Source organism: Salvia hispanica, chromosome 1 (assembly GCF_023119035.1).
Source record: "Salvia hispanica cultivar TCC Black 2014 chromosome 1, UniMelb_Shisp_WGS_1.0, whole genome shotgun sequence".
Lineage (NCBI taxonomy): Eukaryota > Viridiplantae > Streptophyta > Magnoliopsida > Lamiales > Lamiaceae > Salvia > Salvia hispanica.
The window spans coordinates 3685386-3706023 of NC_062965.1; the positions used below are offsets into that span (position 1 = coordinate 3685386).

Here is a 20638-nt window from a genome sequence, read left to right on the forward strand (position 1 = left end):
CTTCGATACGGACAGCGAAACGACATCAAACAAGATGAATCAAATAACAAACTGAAAATTTTAACTTGTGAAACTGCAGTTTCAATCCATATTGATTCAATACTTGTACAAACCACATAAATAGAATATGAGATTGTCTCATTTTTATCTTCAAACACCAAAAAGAAAAGAAAGTTCCTCTTTTCTGCACACCATCATCCATACTCTGAAAACCTATAAGATAGGAATGGATATGTAAGAAAAACACAGATGAAGTAACTTTAGTAGATCTCATATGTAAGTGCTAATCAACAAGGACCTACTACACATATAGTAGAATTAAATACATACAAATCAGATGAGGAAATGGGTAGAGGAATATGAACTAGATTTAGATTTAAACAGATCCTTACGACAAAATTTTAGCCTTTCTTTCTAATACACACAAAGTAGTGGTTGGTATATTAAGATTTAGATAAATAATGATTTAGATGTGTAATGTTTGAAAAACAAGGTCTCATTTTTTAAAGCAAAATGCTCAACACCAAAACTTGTAGTACCAACCTTTACTTGCTAGAACAGTACCTCTGATTCCTCAATCATCAAACTCTGTTAAGTAAAATATCTCTAGTGAGAGGATACTGAAAAGTCCAGTTTTGAACATCTTCCCACCGATGCTTCTTCATTTGCCGGAACATTGGTGTTTGTTGACTGATAAATAACATGCCCCGGTCCATTTGATGTTTCCAGAATGTCTTGAAGGCCAGAACTTGTTCTTGACATGGGCTGCTTGTTCTTACCATTGCACTTGTTGGAAACGCTGGCAATTGATGTCTCATGATTGGTTGATCTTCCATGTTCATATGACTCTCCTGCATGGCGGCCTTGATTACCTAATTCTTGTTCCACGACAATGAAGTGGCAAGGAAGAATTTTTTGGTTTTGTTCCTCTGGCAACTGAATCCACCAACTCTCTTCACACTCAACAGTTTCCAACTTGTCTGCATTCCTCAAACTCAAATGAATATCTCGCAATCCATTGCAACTTATTATTGAAATTTTCACCAGAGACCTCCATTCCATAGACGTAGTAGTCTTGCATATGCTTCGCAGCTTTGGCAAGTCCACCAGGTCGACGGTCTTTACCTTGTTTAGCATACTAGATAGACCAACGTTGTCAGCAGCAACATTGTCATTGATGATTTCAACAACCTCAGAACAGTTCTCAACTTTGACGTACTCTAAGCTTGATAGAGTTGTCGCTTGTTCATGATTGAGAATTGTAGTCAACTCTGGACAACCAAATAGTGTAAGTTCCCTTAAGTTTGCAAGACTTCCTGAACAAACCGATCCATTCCAAATAGACCGCAACCTTTGAAGTTCAAACAAATATAGTTTCTCCAAACACTGAAGTACAACAAAATCAGATTCTTCTGTAATTTCCATTTGCTCGTTGATTCTAAGACCATCCACAAAAGTTGTCATATTTCTACAACCTTTCAAAACACAAACTTTTAGTGCTTCGACATTTCTCAAGTTAAAGTCACTCAAGCTCACTACATCCCCGTGGCCAACTAATTCAAATGAGTTGGCCTGCCGCAGTAGTTCTTTTACCGAAGAAATTTCTTCACCAGTGGAGAATCTTAAGAGTCTTTCTGGTTTCGGTGAAATTCCAGAGATTACCGAACCATATGGATATCTCGTATCATAGCAACCAATGGAAATATTAAACGACCTTAAAGTGTTTGTACTCCAATGCGTGTCCGTATTTTGGAGAGATTTGCTTTGAGCAACAAATAGTTCAAGTGTAGTCACATTTGGGAAGTGAAAATTAAGAGTACTCACCTTTTCCAAACATGCAACCTCTTTGACTATTTGCTCAGCAATACTATTCCAAGCTTGATTGCAACACCCCGCCTCAATTGTCAACTCTTCAAGCCGATGAAGACGACTTATGGTATTATAAGGAATCATCATTTCTACCTCCTTACATTTGCCATTGCGGTGGCACCTTGTTTGGCAAAATGAAATACGCAAACACCTTAAGTAAAGCATATCGCCAATTTCACTGGGCAACGAGCGAATTGAAGTTCCACGAATGTCAATGAGTTCAAGCTTCTTCAACTTTTCGACTTTTGGAGGTAACATAACAAGACGACGACAATCATTTAGATATAAACATCTGAGACTGACCAAACTGGAGAAGGAAGTCGGAAGTGATTCTATATTTGCCTTGTGCAAGTCCAAAATGAGAAGCTTTTGCATGTTCTCAAAGAACATATCTCCAAGTGTCACCAAATCGCGATAACATTGCATTAGCAATGTTGACATGTTATCACTTATTGGTTTGCTAGGTAGCTTGGACTTACAACGGATCAATGACATCCTCCTAGCCGTCTTCCAAGTTTCATCAGTAAGGGGTTGAATCTTTTGTGGCATCCAACTTATGCATTCGTTTTCACCTGGATATTCCTGCTCAGCAGCCACTCTTCTGAAGTATACCGGCATCTTAACATGCTCGTCTGAGTGATCTTCCAGCAAATACTGATCCGTTAGCTCTCTCAAAGTTGTTGCTCCACGTTCTCGTGCAGCCCTAAGTTCCGGAACATCTAATTCAAGAAATCTCTCTGCATTCCAACATTCTACAAGATAATCTTTGTAGACTTTTTGATCACTTGAAAACAATGTTACAAAAAGTAGGCATTTTTTCTGACTCTTCTCTAATTTATCATATGCCAGCTTGTAAGCATGTCCGACTCCTTCCAATTTTCGCAAGTTAGCTTTTGTTTCAGATTGCAGAATCCGCTTCACATCACTCCACACTTGTTCATCTTTTTGCCCTTTTAAATGATAAGCTACTAACTTGATCACCAATGGCAGCCCTCCACATGACTCTACTATGCTCTCAGCAATAAGTTTGACACGCGGGTCGTTAACTTTGCCATTAACTTCTAGAAAGAGTTTCATCGCATCAGTGTCCGATAGAGGCTTGATCTCAACCTGTTGATCGGTCATAGATAAGATAACTTTCCTGTTACTAGATGCAAGTACAGCTCTGCCAAACCTGTGGTTTTTATGAGCTCCAACTTTGTCTAAGTTGATAGTTGAAGAGACTTGATCAATCAGCAATAGATACTTTCTATCATAGAGGAAATTTGATATGATTGTTGCATTTTGTTCTATGCTATTTGCTTCATTTCCTATTAGCATTAGTCGTCCCAATATGACATCCTGAATCCCTTTAACAACATCATCTTCTTCCTCATATTGTTTATGACAATCTATCCAAATAACAAAATCAAATTTTGTTATCACTGTCATTCCACAAGAAGAAGCCAAAGAATGTTTGAGCTGATTATTCAACCTTTTCATGATAGTTGTTTTTCCTACTCCAATAAGACCGAGAAGGCCAACTCGTTTGTTTCCATCTTCGTTGAGGTACCTTATAATTTTGTTGACATATTCATTGGATGAAGGAAGATCAATATCATCATATTTCACTTGAATGGGTTCGATTTTTTTGTCACGTAACACGTTTTCGGGTTCCATTTTGCCACTAACTAGAGAGATCTCATTCAGCAGCTCATTAATCTTCTTGCTAAGTGTCGCAAGCTTGAAGAACTTGCGTGTCTTGATGGTTGGCTTTCTTTTCTGCACAACATCCATTACTTTTGTTGCACTCGAAACATCGTGAATCTCAAAACTTGGCAGATCCTGGCAATATCGTTGATACTTGTTGACAAACTCATAGTATCGTTTATGATGAAACTCTATTTGCTTAACCAACACATCGTATTCACCATTTTTTTCTTCGAACACAGCTGCTTCTAGCCTTCGATCAACCTTTTCCTTCCTTGAATAAAAGGTGGCCAACTCTCTAATCATCTTTGTCAAATTGTCTTCTAAGTTTTTGACAAATTCTTTCTTGTCCATCATGTATGAAAACATGTCTTTAAGAGGTGCATACACAGTTGAGGAAGCTTGCAACACCACTTTAGAAACTTCATAAGCCATCCTAGTAAATTTATGTAAGATGGTGCAGATTCACCATGATCAACATGAGCCAAAAACCTCAATATATAGATAATAAAGTAGAAGCGAGAATAAAATAGATAATTATAGAAATAATAAAGTAAGAGTGATTAAATGTGTTCATTTTTGTCAAAAAAATGGAGTATATGACTCAATTACAACGAGACAACAACAAAAAAAAATAATACGACTCAACTCCGGCAGGACATGGAGATTACTACATTTTGTTATTTACTCCTTCCGTCCACCAATAATTGTCTCGTTTTGTCATTTTTCGTTTGTTCACCAATAAACATCTCATTTGCTTTTTTACTACTTTTGGTAATGGATTACACATTCCACTTAACTTTATCTCAATCAAATTTTATTTTAAAACTAATACTGCTATATAAAAGTATAACTCATCTTATTATCTTTTACCATTCACTTTCTATTATATTTTTTTAAATTGTGTCAAGTCAAATTGATCTTATTATTCGTGGACAAAGGGACTATAATATTTATTCAAAATAAGACAATGTTAAAGTGCATTTTTCAAAGTAAAATTTGTGTAATGCAAAACACCATGCACCTTGATAATATATTAGGGTGAGCACAATTTGGTTAATCTTACTATTTGCTATACAAAAAAGTCGAAATACATTTTAAGTCGGGTCAAATTAACTGCTAAAAGTTAAAATAAATAAAAAAATATATTTGTGCTATGAATCTTGAAGGAAAACCAAATTGAAACCGAGAAGGAAAGGTTTTGAAGTATGTGAGAGTTCTTGAGGGAAATGTGTGAAAGATCTTATTGAAGGGAAAACAGAGATTACACTATGATCATCACTCAACAATGAGCTGAAAATCCACACTATATACACCTCTAGCTAACTGCCTTCACACGGCTGAAACAAGAAAAGGGAAAAGGAAAGCCTATAACAGAATACTAACCTCCTAACATCTTCCAACGGCTAGTTCTAGATATTTGAACTTGCTTCCTTCTTTCTCTTCTTGGGTTGGATCGGTTATTGGGCTGGGCTACATTATGCACACACTTCTCACAATTCTCTACCTTGAAGATGTAGCTCAACCATGTTCACAGACATTGATCAACTCCTTACAATGCTCAAACTTCTCCTTAGGAAGGGCTTTTGTAAGCATGTCTGCTGGATTGTGCAAAGTACTGATCTTGACAACTTTTGCATTCCATTTCTCCACCTCATCCCTGATGAAGTGTAGCAGCACATCAATGTGCTTGCTCTGCTCATGGAACACCTGATGCCGAGAAAGACACAGAGCATTACTACTATCACAGTGCCCAGCATCTTGGACTACCTCAAACTCAGCTGCTATCCCTTTGATCCAGAAACTTTCTTTCACTGGGGTTAATGTTATGTACTCAGCCTCTATAGTAGATAAGGCCATAACACTTTGTAGAGCTGACTCCCAACTAATGGCTGAGCCAAACATGGTAAACACATAGCCTGTTTGGGATTTTCTGTTGTCAAGGTTAGTTGCATAGTCTGCATCACGATAACCTTGAATTGCTTCTTCCTTTGACTCATCACAATCTTTATATAGGATACCATAGTTGTCTGCTCCCTTAAGATGTATGAGCACCCTTTTCAATGCACTCTAGTGCTCTCTCCCAAATGCAGACATATATATGCTATATACTCACTGCATGAGAGATGTCTAGCCAGTACAAATCAAGCTCCCAATAATGTTAGCATAGGGAATATTCTCCATCTCCTTAGCTCCTAAATACTTCCTTGAGCTTGATTCTTTGACAGCTTGAAATGCTGAGCAATTGGTGTAGCTACAGGCTTGACATTGCTCATGTTGAACCTCTTTAGCACCTTGCTCACATAATCTGCCTAAGATAGCCAAAGAGGCCTCTCCATTCTGTTTCTAATTATATCCATACCTAGGATTCTCTTTGCATCTTCAAGGTCTTTCATTTCAAAACTCTTATTCAGTCCACCCACTGAATTTCATGTTTAGAGGGACCAGCTATGAGGATGTCATCCACATAGATCAGCAGATATGCTACTTGAATTTCACTTCTTCTCTTAATGTACACACAATCATCATACTTGGATCTAGCAAAGCCACTTATGTGCATCAAATTTCTTGTTCCACTACCTTGGGCTTTGCTTGAATCCATAGAGGCTTTTCTTGAGTAGACACACCTTATTCTCATATCTCTTCTTCATATATCCTTCAGGCTGATACATATAGATAGCTTCCTCAAGATCTCTATGTAAAAATGCAGTTTTCACATCTAGTTGTTGCGCATTTCCCAATCTCTCTAGTTTACCACAGCTAGCAAGATCCTTATTGAAGCATGTTTGGGTAGAGGTGCAAATACTTCATTGTAGTCAACACCCTCTTCTTGAGTGAAACCTCTGGCAACCAATCGAGCTTTATATCTCACATTCTCAATTCCAGTAGACTCCACCTTCTTTTTGAATAGCCACTTACAACTGAACAACTTCATAAACTCATTCTTTCCACCAGTCTTATTTCTGATTAGAGAGTGTATCTCATCATTCATTGCTTCAATCCATTTCTTACTCTCACTAGTTGATACTGCCTCATTGTATGTAGCAGGTTCAGAGTACTTAAGAAATTGTGTCAGCTTCTGCATATCTTGCTGGAGCCCTTCTATTCTCTCTTCAAGTCATATCTCTTGCAAGCTGATAATTCCTCAAATCATCGGTGTGTGCTGGACTTTCTTCATATGTGCGTTAATATCTATAGGCTTTTGAGACTGATCCTCAACATTTATCACAGGCTCAAGAAACTGATCTTGATGCTCCACCTCAACTTGAGTAGAGTCTTCCTTCTTTCCATCCTCATCTGCCTTAGCTAGATATAGCATTAGGTGCTCAATAAAGGTCACATCCCTGCTGATAACCACTTTATGCTTCCCTTCTTCAACACACCACAGCCTATATCCCTTGACCCCTTTCTAATAGCCCAACATCACACACTTGAGAGCCCGAGCCTCTAGCTTTCCCTGCTTGATGTGAGCAAAACACTTACAACCAAAGGTTCTGATTTTAGAGTAATCCCCATGTCCACCATACCATCTGGCTGGAGTCTCACCTTTCAGGCTTGTAGATGGACATTTATTGATCAAGTATGCAGCAGTAGAAACAGCCTCCCCCAAGAATTTCTTGCTCAAACCAGAGCCAAACAATGAGGGTTCTGTTCATACGTTCTGCCACTCCATTTTGTTGTGGAGTGTCTGTGAATGTTCGTTGCCTCTTGATTCCATTTTCTTTGCAGAAAGCATCAAATTCTTTTGACAAATACTCTAGACCATTATCTGTCCTCAAGCATCTCAACTTGGTGCCCTTTTCAGCTTCAACTTCTTTGCACCAATATTTGAACTTTTGAAATGCCTCTGATTTCTCCTTTAAGATGTAGACCCAAACTTTTCTACTATAATCATCAATAATAGTCATGTAGTACTTTCCACCACCAAGAGTGTTTACTGGTGCTGGGCCCCATAGATCTGAGTGTGCATACTCAAGAGGTGAGTTAGAGTAATGAGCACCTGTAGGGAATGGAGTCCTCTTTGCCTTTCCAAGAACACACTGCTCACATGGATCAAGTTTTGTGGTGACATCTCCTAATTCTGGAGTCAGGCCTGATTTTATCAGCTCCTTAATGCTTCATTCTGCTAGATGTCCTAGCCTCTCATGCCACAACCTTATGTCATCAGTTATTACTGAATTATAGTCTCTAACAGTCTGCCAGCAAGTAATAGAGGATATTTCTTCTTTCTGCCACCATAACAACCTTATGCCCCTTTCTTACCTCCATTCTTCCATTAGATGAACTAAAGGTATAGCCCTTATTCTCCAATAATCCTAGAGAGACTAGGTTCCTCTTGACCTCATTAATATACCTAACATCACTCAGCATCTTAACAGATCCATCATGCATTTTCAGCTTCACCATCCCAATCCCCCTCACATTGCAAACATAGTTATTACCCAACAAAACAAAAACAGTAGCCTCTTCCATATCATGAAACCAAGACTAATAGGGACACATATGAAAACTACAACCAGAATCCATAATCCATACACCACTCAAACCACTTTCCATGACATTTAATATTACTGGTGCTGCACATTCCTCAACGCAATCAGAGGAGGGATGAGAGTTACCTTCAGCCTGTTTTCTTTCCCAGGCATAGCAGTCTTTTTTAAGATGTCCCAGCTTTTTACACCAATGGCATGATCTGGACTCCTTCTATTCTGATGTAGAGGCCTTCCCATCATCAGCATAGACCATTGCATCTCTTAGATCATCAAAACTTTTTGGGAGAGCGTTTAATAGCATGATGGCCTTATCCTCATCATTGATCTGAACATCAATGTTCTCAAGATCATCCACAGCTTTGTTAAATTCCTCAAGTTGCTCCGTGATTCCTCTTTCTTCCAAGAACCTATACGAGTACAGCCTCTGCTTCATACACAACCGATTGGCTAAAGATTTTGTCATGTAGAGACTTTCAAACTTGGTCAAGACCCCATAGTTTCCTTTGAAACTTCCCTTATCACCTTATCACCAAGGCATAATATTACCACGCTATGAGCCTTAGCGTGAATCTTAGACAGCTTGGCCTTTGCCTTTTCATTGAGCACTTCATCGGCCTTTTTCTGATCACCCTCCTTTTCTTCCAATCGCTGCAGACAATTCTTGTTGGATTAGCAATGCCTTGATCTTCAATCGCCAAAGCCCAAAGTCATTGCTTCGGTAAATTTCTCAGCCTCCAACCGTGCTACCATTTCTGCAGTTGATCCCTTCTCTGGCGTCTTTCCCACAGACAGCGCCAAACTGTTATGAATCTTGAAGGAAAACCAAATTAAAATCGAGAAGGAAAGGTTTTGAAGTATGTGAGAGTTCTTTAGGGAAATGTGTGAAAGATCTTATTGAAGGGAAAACAGAGATTACACTATGATCATCACTCAACAATGAGCTGTGAATCCACACTTTATACACCTCTAGCTAACTGCGTTCACACGACTGAGACAAGAAAAGGGAAAAGGAAAGCCTATAACAGAATACTAACTGCCTAACAATCTTCCAATGGCTAATTCAAGAAATTTGAACATGCTTCCTTCTTTTCCTTCTTGTGCTGGATCAGTTATTGGGTTGGGCTACATTATGCACACACTTCTCACACTTTGTAACAACTAACCTCGGAGTAGTGAACCCATTAGCCAAATCTTTTTATGTAAATTGTAGCTAGATAAACTTTGTCAAAACTTAGTAGTAGTAATTTCTAATATGAATGTGTTGGCAATCAACAAGACCCACAAATCAAACCCTAATCGCAGAGACTAAAACTTGGAAGATGAAAACAGTAAAACAAGGGATTTTTGGAGCAAAAAGAAACTCTCTAATTGAATTGAAAAACTAGAACTACAATTACAATCAAGGCTGCTATATATGTAAATCACATATGCAGTAACTGCTCCTAACCGAATGGAGCTAAACCAACAAACAAATGAGCTTCCTCAAACGGCTCTATTTTCTTCTAGCAAACTAAGCTCTAGCAACGGCTAGTTGCTGCTGTTGTTTCACTTTTAGTCTTCATGTTTTGAACTGAGTGTGGACTCAATCTCACAATTTTCCACCTAAGTACACAACTCAGTTCTTGCAGCAGATGTTGATCAACTTCTTGCAGTGAGAGAGTTTGATGAATTTTTCAGATCTAAGGGAATCAAGAGGCATAAGACCAACAAAGTGGTGTGGTAAAAAGAGGTAATAGGATCATTGTAGAAAGAGATCTGCATGGATAGGAAATGGATAGGAAATTTTGGGCTGAAGCTGCATCTACGGCAGTTAAAATGATCAACAAATGTCCCTCATCTAGCGGTTCTTGCTACTCCGAGTGAGAAAGGGAAAACTCCAGCACTTGATGAGAAATCCCAGGCTAAGCTTGATGATATGCAGCTCAAGGCCCACAGTGCAGTCATCTTGGGCTTTGGAGACAAAGTTCTGAGAGATGTGCAAGAAGCCAAGACATCAATGGATCTATTTGGCTAGTCTCTAGATAGACTTTACCTGAAGAAGAGGCTCTACTCCTACAGTGTTGCTACTGACAAATCCATCATAGAGCAGTTGGAGGAGTTCAACAAAATTATTGATGATCTTGGCTCTGTGGATGTCAAGATTTCTGATGAAGATAAGACTATCTTGCAATGCTCTGCCTAGTTGAGTGATGCCATCATCATCATCTATGGCAGAGACAAGCCTATCACTTATGCAGAGGTTTATTCAGCTCTGATGGCTAAAGAGCTTCAGAGAAATACCCTGATCTTCAAGCCTCAGAGGCTCTAAATGTGAAGACATTCAAGAAGCCTAAATTAAGAATAAGTATGAAGAAAATTCCAAGGCATCCACCTCTGATACCCCAAAAGAAACCAGATCGTGCCACTAGTGCAAGAAGCCTAGGCATCTAAAGAAAGATGATTATTGATGACTAGTGTCAATCATAGGTGTTCTTCCCTTTGCCCTCACATTCAGAAGCTAGGCTGGTGGATTTACACCCACTTCCATGCAAAGCAATCTTTCTTTGGATGCCCAGGCTTCTTGCACCATTGCAATGATCCGGTTTCATTTGGGGTATCAGAGGTGGATGCCTTGGAATTTTCTTCATACTTTTTCTTGAATTAAGGCCTCTTGAATTTGTTCTCATTCAGAGCGCCTCTGAGGCTTGTAGATCAGACCCCTTGCTGGTATTTCTCTGAAGCTCTTTAACCATCAGAGCTGAATAAACCTCTGTGTAAGTGATAGGCTTGTCTCTGCCATAGATGATGACATCACTCAATTGATCATAAGAACTAGGAAGAGCATTGAGTGTCAAGATAGTCTTATCTTCATCATAAATCTTGACATCCACCGAGCCAAGATCACCAATAATCTTGTTGAACTCCTCCAGCTGGTCTATAATGGATTTGTTAGTAGCAAGACCGTAGGAGTAGAGCCTCTTCTCCCGGTAAAGTCTATTTGCTGGAGATTTAGCCAAATAGACTTCATCTAATTTCTCTAGAATCTCCATTCCTGTCTTAGCTTCTTGCACATCTCTCAGTACTTTGTCTCCAAAGCACAAGATGACTGCACTAGAGCTTTCCCTTTCTCACTATAAGTAGCAAGAACCGCTGCCAAACCTTGCTGGATCAAAACTGCCTTTATCTTCATCTTCCACATGCTAAAATCATTTTTGTCTGTGAATTTCTCCGCATCTAGCCTTGTTGCCATCTCTGATACCGTCTAAACTTCTGCAAACCAACTTCAATTTCCCACCGGACGGCGCCACTTGTTAACTCAGCACACAAGACTCACAACTCTTTGGTATTCTCACTGTAATTTACACAGAACATACCCACCGAGCACACACAGAGAACACACACTAATCTTGAAGAAGAGAGAGTAGTTTCTTGGAGAAAAAGGAATTCTCTTTATTGATTGACTCACTAACTAACTAGATACAAGCAAATGAGCTATATATGCGGCTCATACAAGTGGTAACCGCTCCTAACAGATTTGGAGCCAGCCAGAGCATTGACAACTCATACACTAATAGAATATCTAACTCTAACAGCTAGTTTCTGATTCCTGATTCCCTCTTTATCCTTTAATTCTTCACGTTTTAAGAGCTGACTGTGGACTCACTTCTTATAATGGTGAATCAATTGGACTGGGAATTGCAACAACTTGATCTCAAACTGTTTTTCTCAATGGAGATCTTGAATAAACTATTTTCATGGATCAGCCTGAGGTATATGTGAAAATTGGAGATGAAGGCAAGGTCTGCTTACTAAAAGGAGCCTTTATGGACTAAAACAAAGTCCTAGGCAGTGGAATAGGAAGTTTGATGAGCAGGTGATGAAGATTGGTTTCACAAGAAAGTTTGATGATTGTATCTACATAAAGAAGAAAGGCAACACTCGATATGCTCCTTGCTTGGACCATATATGACTGAGATACAGAAAGTCAAGGCAGGTTTGAAGTCTAGCTTTGAAATGAAGGATCTGGGTGAGGCAAAGAAGATCATTGGAATCAATATTCATAGAGATAGAGGCTGTACGAGGTTGTGGCTAATTCAGTTTGATTATATTGAGAAAGTTCTGAAGCTGCTACAACACCTCTATCACAAAGTTTTAAACTATCTAAGGAACAGACTTCTAAATCTAAGCAAGAGGAAAATGAGATGGAGTCTATTCCTTATGCTAGTGTGGTTGGGAGTATAATGTACACTATGATATGTACAAGGCCAGACCTGACCCATGCTATCTTAGTTACTAGCGGATACATGGCTGATCCTAGGAGAGAGCATTGGAATGTTCTTAAGTGGATAATGAGGTACATGAAGAGCACTGGTAGCTGGGGGGTATTCTGTTCAATGGTTTTAATAAGGAGGGTGAGGAAGTAGTGGTGGGCTACTGTGATGGTGATGCAAATTAGGCTACAAATCTAGATAATAGATAGTCTCAAATTGGCTATTTGTTCACTATGTTTGGTACAGGGTCAGTTGAAGCCTAGAGTGTTGTTGCTTTGTCAACAACAGAGGCAGAATATATGACATTAACAACAGTTCTACAAGAAAGCTTTTGGATTCAAGATGTTATATTAGATTTTGGTTTTGATCAGAAGAGCATGGTTGTCCATTGTGACAGTAGCTCAGCTATGTGCTTAGCTAAACATCAGTATTTCCATGAGAGGAGTAAGCACATAGATGAGAGACTACATTTTATTCGAGATGAGATTGAGAAGGGAAGAGTGAAGGTGGTCAAGATTATCGCCTTGCACAATCCAGCTAACATGCTCACAAAGTCTCTAGGAAGAGACAAGTTTGATCATTGCAAGGAGCTGATCAAAGTTTGTTGCAAGAACTGAAGTGTGTACTCAGGTAGAGAATCGTAAGAAGTGAGTCCACATTCAGCTCTTAAAACGTGAAGAATTAAAGGATAAAGAAGGAATCAGAAACTAGCTGTTAGAGTTAGATATTCTATTAGTGTATGAGTTGTCAATGCTCTGGCTGGCTCCAAATCTGTTAGGAGCGGTTACCACTTGTATGAGCCGCATATATAGCTCATTTGCTTGTATCTAGTTAGTTAGTGAGTCAATCAATAAAGAGAATTTCTTTTTTCTCCAAGAAACCACTCTCTCTTCTTCAAGATTAGTGTGTGTGCTCGGTGTATGTGTTCTCTGTGATTCACAGAGAAACAAAGAGTGTGTGAGCCTTGTGTGCTAAGATAACAGTTTACATCAAGAGCAAGAATGGAGTCCCTGTTGCCCTACCTTTTGTTGTATGAGGATGATATGCTGCTGCTTGGGGCATGTATGACAGAAATTCAGTCAGTCAAGGATGATTTAACTAAGGTCGTTGATATGAAGGATGTAGGAGAAACAAGAAGAACCTTGGGCATGACTATCACCCGATATAGACCGAAGAGGCTAATTTGGCTTACTCAACAAGATTATGTCATAATAAGATTGAAGAGATTCAAGGTGGAGAATCTAAAACGAACTGCTACACCCATGGCTTTACATTTTAGACTATGTTCTGATCAGAGACCAGAAACTGAGAAGAAAAAGGCTGATATGCATAAGATCCCTTATGCCAACATCATTGATAGTATTATGTATGCTATGATAAGTACGAGGCCAGATGTAGTTCAATCTGTGAGTGTAACTAGCAGATTTGTGGAAAATCATGGTAGAGAACATTGGAGTGCTCTCAAATGACTACTGAGATACTTAAAAGGAGCTGGAGATTTTGGCATAAGTTCAGAGGTGATGATCAACATGTTGGTGATGTATTGGTTGGTTATTGCGACTCAGATTTTGCAGGCAACATTGATAATAGAAGGTCACGGTCAGGGTACATCTTCCCCATGTATAGATTGGCCATCAGCTGGAATTCCAGCCTTCAACATGTAGTGGCTTTATCAACTACTGAAGTAGGGTTTATGTCTTTGACTGCTGCAGTAACGAAGAGTTATTGGAACAAAGGCAATGCTGCTGATTTTGGTGTTGTGCAGTCAGCTGTGGCAGAGGCGGACATAAAGAGAGCCATGGGGGGCCCATGGAACCCCCAATATTTTTTAAAAATTTTAGGGGTATTTTAGTAATTTCACATTAAATTTAAATTAAATAATATTTTATATTAAATTAGAGTTAAACCTAGATAATTAATATCCCAACTTTGATCCTCTCGGAAATATTCACTCCAGCCGCTACCCTTTCTCCCCCTTTCTCCAATTATCCAATACATAATTTAATATTGCAGAACTCAAAAAATGAGTATGTACCTCGAGGAAGAGTACGCAGAACTCAAAAAATGAAGAATCTCCACTATTATCGAGTTGACATATTTTGTTATGTGATTGACATGCAAGCTCAAGAGTTAAATCATCGTTTTGGTGAAACTAACACAGAATTACTTTTATGCATGGCATGTTTCGATCCTAGAGATTCATTTTCTGCATTTGATTTGGAGAAGCTGCTTCGCCTTGCTAGTTATTATCCATCAGAGTTTTCTGGAGTTGCTTTGTATGAGCTTGAAAATCAACTTCAAAGCTTTATTTATGATGTGCGGATAGATGAAAATTTTTCACAGGTATCTGGGATCGGTGGTCTTGCTCAGAAGATGGTTTCTACAAGAAAGCATGAAAATTTTCCATTGGTTTATTTGTTAGTCAAGTTGTCATTGCTCTTGCCGGTTGCTACCGCCTCAGTGGAAAGAGCATTTTCAGCAATGAAATTCATCAAGAGTTCTCTACGTAATAGTATGGGAGACCAACTATTACAAGATTGCTTAGTTCCTTACATTGAAAAGGATGTTTTTGTTAATGTTACTAATGAAACCATTATGCAGCGATTCCAGAAGATGAAGAATAGAAGAGAAATGTTATGATATGTTTGTTTTTTACTTTAATACTTAAACATTATTATTTAGTTTTATATTTTTCTAATTTTATTATAAATTATTTTTGGACCCCCCATCGTAAAAATCCTGCGTCCGCCACTGAGCTGTGGCAATAGGTTGTGATAACAACAGCGCGTTGTGCCTTGCAAAGCACAAGGTATATCATGAAAGAAGCAAGCATATTAATGTGCGTTTGCATTTCATAAGGGAGCCAATAGAAAGAGGAGAGGTGAAAGTATTCAAGGTTCGGACAGAGGAGAACCCAGCGGATATACTGCCAAAGGACAAGTTTGAGCTATGCAAAAGCTTGGTGAAAGTTTGCAGGTTGGCAACTGATCAGCCATCGAGCAATTAAGGTGGAGATTGTTGAGTGATTAGCTCGATCACAGCCATGGATTGGTGGACTAAGCTAGAAGATGGAGGACATCAAGCCATTGATCAGCTCAAACAATGAGGAACCGTTGGATTTGAGATTAGTTTGAAATGGATTATTCCTAGCCATCTGATGTAAGTAGTTATTTGTTTTGCTTAAGAGTTTATATACTCAACTAGTTTAGGGGCTAGAGTTGTTATTCATTCTTCTCTCTCGATTGTAAGCTCACTACTTCGATTTTTCAGTTCTATGCTTTCAGTAAAAGATTTGCTTCTTCGCTTCAATTCGTCTTCAAATAACTATTAGTCTTCATATTCCTAAATAATTTACCAGCAAAATCCAAGATTATGCACATTTGACAACAGATGGTATACATCATCGTAAAATTGACAAGGATACTCTTCCTAAAGCTCAAGAAAAACAAAGTCATAATTCTTTGAACCATGGAAAGTAAATTCGAGTAATTAATTAGCCGTAATCAAGGAAAGTAAGTAAAGTAACGATTAAAGAATAAAGGATGCAAGCTTAGATGCAAGCTTACCTCTATTTCTTCAACTGAGAAGTCTTGTGCTTTATCTGCAAAAAAGCAAACACTTTAACGTGATGATAATTGATCATTTTCATATGCAAATTTAAGTCAATCGCTGAAAACAATCTGTCGTCTCATCATCTTTTGCTACATTTATTATGAATTGAAACTTTCAAAGACTCCAACAGCAACCTTTTTTTAATTATTCCATTAGGTAAGTCTATTTCTCTTTTCCCCTACAAATACTTTTCCATCCCTCAGTATGTGTTCCATTTTAATTCGACCTGAATTTTAAGAAATATAATAGAAAGTGGATTGAAAAAGTTAGTGAAATATTAGTTCTAATGGCGCAAAAGTGACCGGGACTCCTAATGGCGGACGAAGGGAGTAGCTTTTATCTAATTAAATTGAACCCTAATTTAATATAAGCTTGAATTGGAATATTATTATCATCCGCTACAGTAATAATATTGATTTACCAATCCAAATCCGCAATTACAAGTAATCTAGGTTTCCCCGTTTAAATAATTATTTCCCGCGCTTAAGACATAAATATCCATTAATTAATAAAAGTCTGCTATGGACTTAATTAATTAACATCTTATTCATTTCGAGAGTGGGTTCAGCAAGAAACGTTTATTTATTATTCATGGAATAATTAAATTTCAACTGGCTAGTTTTCCGAATAATAAAACCTTGTTTCTAGCTCCTCTTGAGGACATTATCAAACCAGACTCACCAGGCGCGCTATTCAACATAATAGCAATCCTAGCACCGCTAGATATTAATTACCACTACCCGCACCATTTGATAAGTCAAACTAATGCATAATTCATAATGTATGCCCACGGCTAAATATATTGATTAAGAAATGGTAGTTTATAAACAACTAGTCTTTCAGTAGATAGCATAAAGACACATATTGCTGTTAGATCCATTCAATTTTATACCATACCAATGTCATCATATTTCAATAAGGCTTAGAAATAATGGAACTGACATTGCAACCTTTCGCGATAGGTAACCAAAGCCTATCTAGGTTGTGAAATTCTTCTTTCTCTTTTGCAAAGCATTGCATAGAACCGATTGTAGTTACCTTAAAGTGGACGACGCCCACAACCAGTCTAATAAGCAAAAAACTTAGGCTTTGTTTGTTTCTTATGCATTTAAAAAATGTTTGAAAAACATCTTTCAAATGCACAAGCAAACACAATGTAATAATAATACTAATTCTATTCGTGCGAAACTGCTCGAATAATACTGAATCGGTTTAAAAGTGGAATGTCGAGTTTTTGTATACAAGCAAGAATCTATTCGTGCTCGAAACATGCTTTTCAGTATACCAAACCTAACAGTAAGTATGATGTTAGTTTAGTTATTGCATTGAATCGTGTGCCTGTGTGGTTTGACTATATCCCCGAGAGGTGTTCAAGAAAAGTTTATTATTCAAACCCGACTGGTTTGGAATTTATTCCAAGAATAATAATAGGAAAGTATATTTTAAATATACATCTCGAACTGGACAAACTCTTGGAAAATAAAAAGATATTGATTAATTTAAAGTCCATAGCAGACTACAAATTAATTGATGGATATAGCTGTCTTTGACACAGGGTCACCCGGACGGGTGAAGGTGTCAAAGCATGGAGCTTCTAGCAGTTTATACCCATACGGGTATCTTTTGGCCACTCATGGCCACTCGGACGGGTTCGACAGTCATGCGTTTTGTAACGATCAAACACGATTTTTGAAAGTAAAGAGTAAAATAATGCCTAGGTGAAGGATTATTCACTCCCAGCCGCCTCCTACACTTCCACACACCCCAAGAGCACCTCTGAGAGAGAATTGAAGATTGAAGGTTCTACATTGGAAGATTGAAGCTTCACTCCACAAATCTATCTCACAAGAGTACTTAGTATCTTTTATTATTGTATTTGTTGGATTCCTTTGTGTTAGAACTTGATTTGCCATGAACATGAGTAGCTAAACCCTTTTTGTAGAATTCTTGATGATGATTCACTAATTTCATAGTTTTTATTCAATCAATTTGTTCTTACTTTGCTCTTGTAGTTGAGTGAGGTATTTGATCATATCGTGCTTTTGAGAGTTAGGGGTCAAGGGTTAGAAGGGGACTTCAATCCTAGCGCATAATCTACAGGTTTCTTGCCTCGGGAAGGGGTTTAATATATATTTGAGATTGACTTAATAACTCTAGGGACACTAAAAGGTAAGACAACTAGATTGGATAAAAGCTTGGAATTGTGCATCAGATCCTTAAGTTCTACATTTTCTCCATATTATCTTTCCACAACTTGTTCACGTGTTTTTAATTGTTTACTTGCTCATTATATGCTTTTATAAGTGTTAAAACAAACCAAACTTTTTCTGATTGTCTAGTTAGTACTCCCTCCGTCACGGCTAAGATGACACATTTCTTGATCGACACTAGATTTTAGAAGTTATTGGTTAATGTATTTAATTGGAGAGGAAAAATGTGGGTGTGAGTATTAAAATAGAGATAGAAAGGAAGATGAATATTTTAATAGGAGTGAGAAAAAGTGGTTGAGTGTATTAATTGGAGATAGAAAATTTCTAAAAAAGAAAATGTGTCATTAGTTGGGACAAACTAAAAAGGAAAACGTGTCATCTTAAGTGGAACGGATGCGGTAGTTAATATTTGTTCGTGCTACTTAAGTTGGTACAAATTTGTCTCTTGGGATACGATACTCTTGCTTAGTTATTGCTGCACTAGCCACGTACACTTGCGGGTATTACTTGTGTTAAAATAAGTTGAGTCAGATGCGGAGCTTATGGCTCTTCTTCAAGGCTTATCTGGCTATGAAGTTCTCTACTCACATTTGGACAGAGCTGGACTCGGCGACTCTTGTTTCTTCACTGTCATCTTGACAATTTGGTTCCGTTGATCCAAGAAATTATATGGCTTAGATTCACAGCTTGATCTCTCAGCAGCAGGTTCAATTCTCACACATCTACAGAGAGGGAAACCGTGCTGCCGACTTTCTTTCAAGGGGGAGGTGCAGACCCTGCCTTGTCCTTCTATGGTTCAGTCTTGCGCCTCGGTTTTTGAAGGCGCTTGTTAAGATGGACTAGCTTGGTTATCCTAACTTACGCTTCCGACGTAGAGATGTGAATTGATCTTGTTATTATTTTAGTATATGATACTTTGTTTTTAGCTATTCCACTTGTTCATCCTAGTTTTAGTTTAGTTTTGATAGTATGAGGGTTCTCAAACCGTGGAACTTCCAATTTATTGTTTCTTGTTCTATCTTTGGATCCAAGTCACTTTTGGGCTTGAGTCATGTTTTGGAACGATATATTTTGATTTTATTCAAAGGTTGGGTGTCTGAATAAACATAACCACCCCCCACCCTCCTCCCCGATATTTTTGGTTATAAAAAAGATATATTCAAGACATGGCGTTGTGTTGATATGTTTGATTCAATGTGTTGACATTTTGATCTAAAACCATAAATTTAGAGCTATTATTATTTTTTTAATGTTAAAAAAAATTAAAAAATGAATTTACACATGACAATTTCTTAGATCAATAAATCTTAAAATCCTATAATATTAAATTAACTATAATTAATAATTAAGGAATGTGTTAACAATAGATCGTACCTCTAGACTAGTAATTATATACTTGGCTATGACACTCTGCAAAATGGCTAAAATATTTTCCATCTCCATCTATACGATCAAACATATCAAGCAAAAAGAGACAATTAAATGCTTCACATAGTTTTTCGTCAATCATATTGCACACCAGTAACTTTCCCTGCCAGTTCACATTTTCTCAAAGTGATGAAACTAGTAAATTAATCTGGATTATATCCGGTTTGTAGATACATGAATCACAGGGTCAAAGAACATATTAATTTCTCAAACTTTAAAACCTTATTCCTAACAAATTAACCAGAAAAATCCAAGATTATGAAGATTTGACAACAGATGGTATACATCATAAAATTGATAAGGTTAGTCTTCCAAAAGCTCAAGAAAAACATAGGCATGATTCTTTAAATCTTGGAAAGTAAATTCGAATAGTTAATTAACCGTAATCAAGGAAAGTAAGTAAAGTAGCGATTAAAGAATAAAAAGATGCAAGCTTACCTCTATTTCTTCAACTGAAGTCTAGGGATTTATCGCAAATTCTGAAGTGATGAAAAATTGATTTTTTTCCAGATGCAAAATTAAGTCAATGGCTGAGGTTAGTCGGTCATATCATTATCTTATGCTTCATTCATTGTGAATTGAGATTTTTAAAGGCCCCGCATAGCAATTTTTTTTTATTATTCTACTAATTCAATTTTTTAAATAAATTAGCTAGTATGTTGTGAGTTGAACTAGTGTTATTGTAATTTTAAATTTAATTAAATGTGTTCTAATTGGAATAATTCTTTAACTTTTATTGAAAAATAGTACTCCCCCCGTCCCCCATAATTTGTCACTATTTGATTTGGCACGGATTTTAAGAAATGTAATAGAAAGTGGGTTGAAAAAGTTAGTGGTACGTGAGTCCTACTTTTTTATATTAGTTTTATAATAAAATGTGAGTGAAAATAAGTTAGTGGAATATGAGGTTCACCACCAAAAAAGGTAAAAGTGAAAGGTGACAAATTTTTAGGGAGGACAAAAAAGAAAATAGGTGACAAATTTTCAGGGACAGAGGGAGTACTATATATATTCACATATAGGGATGTCAATTCAACCAGTGAGCTGACCCGAATAGCCCTGTAAATTAGTGGGGTTAGGGCTATAA

General features: G+C 37.6%; 1 protein-coding gene across 3 annotated transcripts; it reads right to left on the reverse strand.

Moving 5' to 3' along the window:
• Window positions 1-25: 25 nt before the first annotated feature.
• On the reverse strand, window positions 26-20098 carry LOC125201570 (probable disease resistance protein At4g27220). Of its 3 annotated transcripts, none has more exons than XR_007172937.1 (4): window positions 19990-20098; window positions 15868-15902; window positions 544-3994; window positions 26-213 (listed from the first exon to the last, which is right to left on the reverse strand). XR_007172937.1 is itself a non-coding variant. In XM_048099742.1 (4 exons), the coding sequence occupies exon 3, from the start codon at window positions 3991-3993 to the stop codon at window positions 607-609; it is 3387 nt and encodes a 1128-aa protein (XP_047955699.1). In that variant the 5' UTR covers window position 3994; window positions 15868-15902; window positions 19990-20098; the 3' UTR covers window positions 26-213; window positions 565-606. The 3 variants fall into 3 exon arrangements, 1 of the variants encoding a protein (XP_047955699.1); XR_007172938.1 differs by lacking the exon at window positions 19990-20098 and adding an exon at window positions 19498-19517; XM_048099742.1 differs by having other exon boundaries at window positions 565-3994.
• Between the last annotated feature and the right edge of the window lie 540 nt (window positions 20099-20638).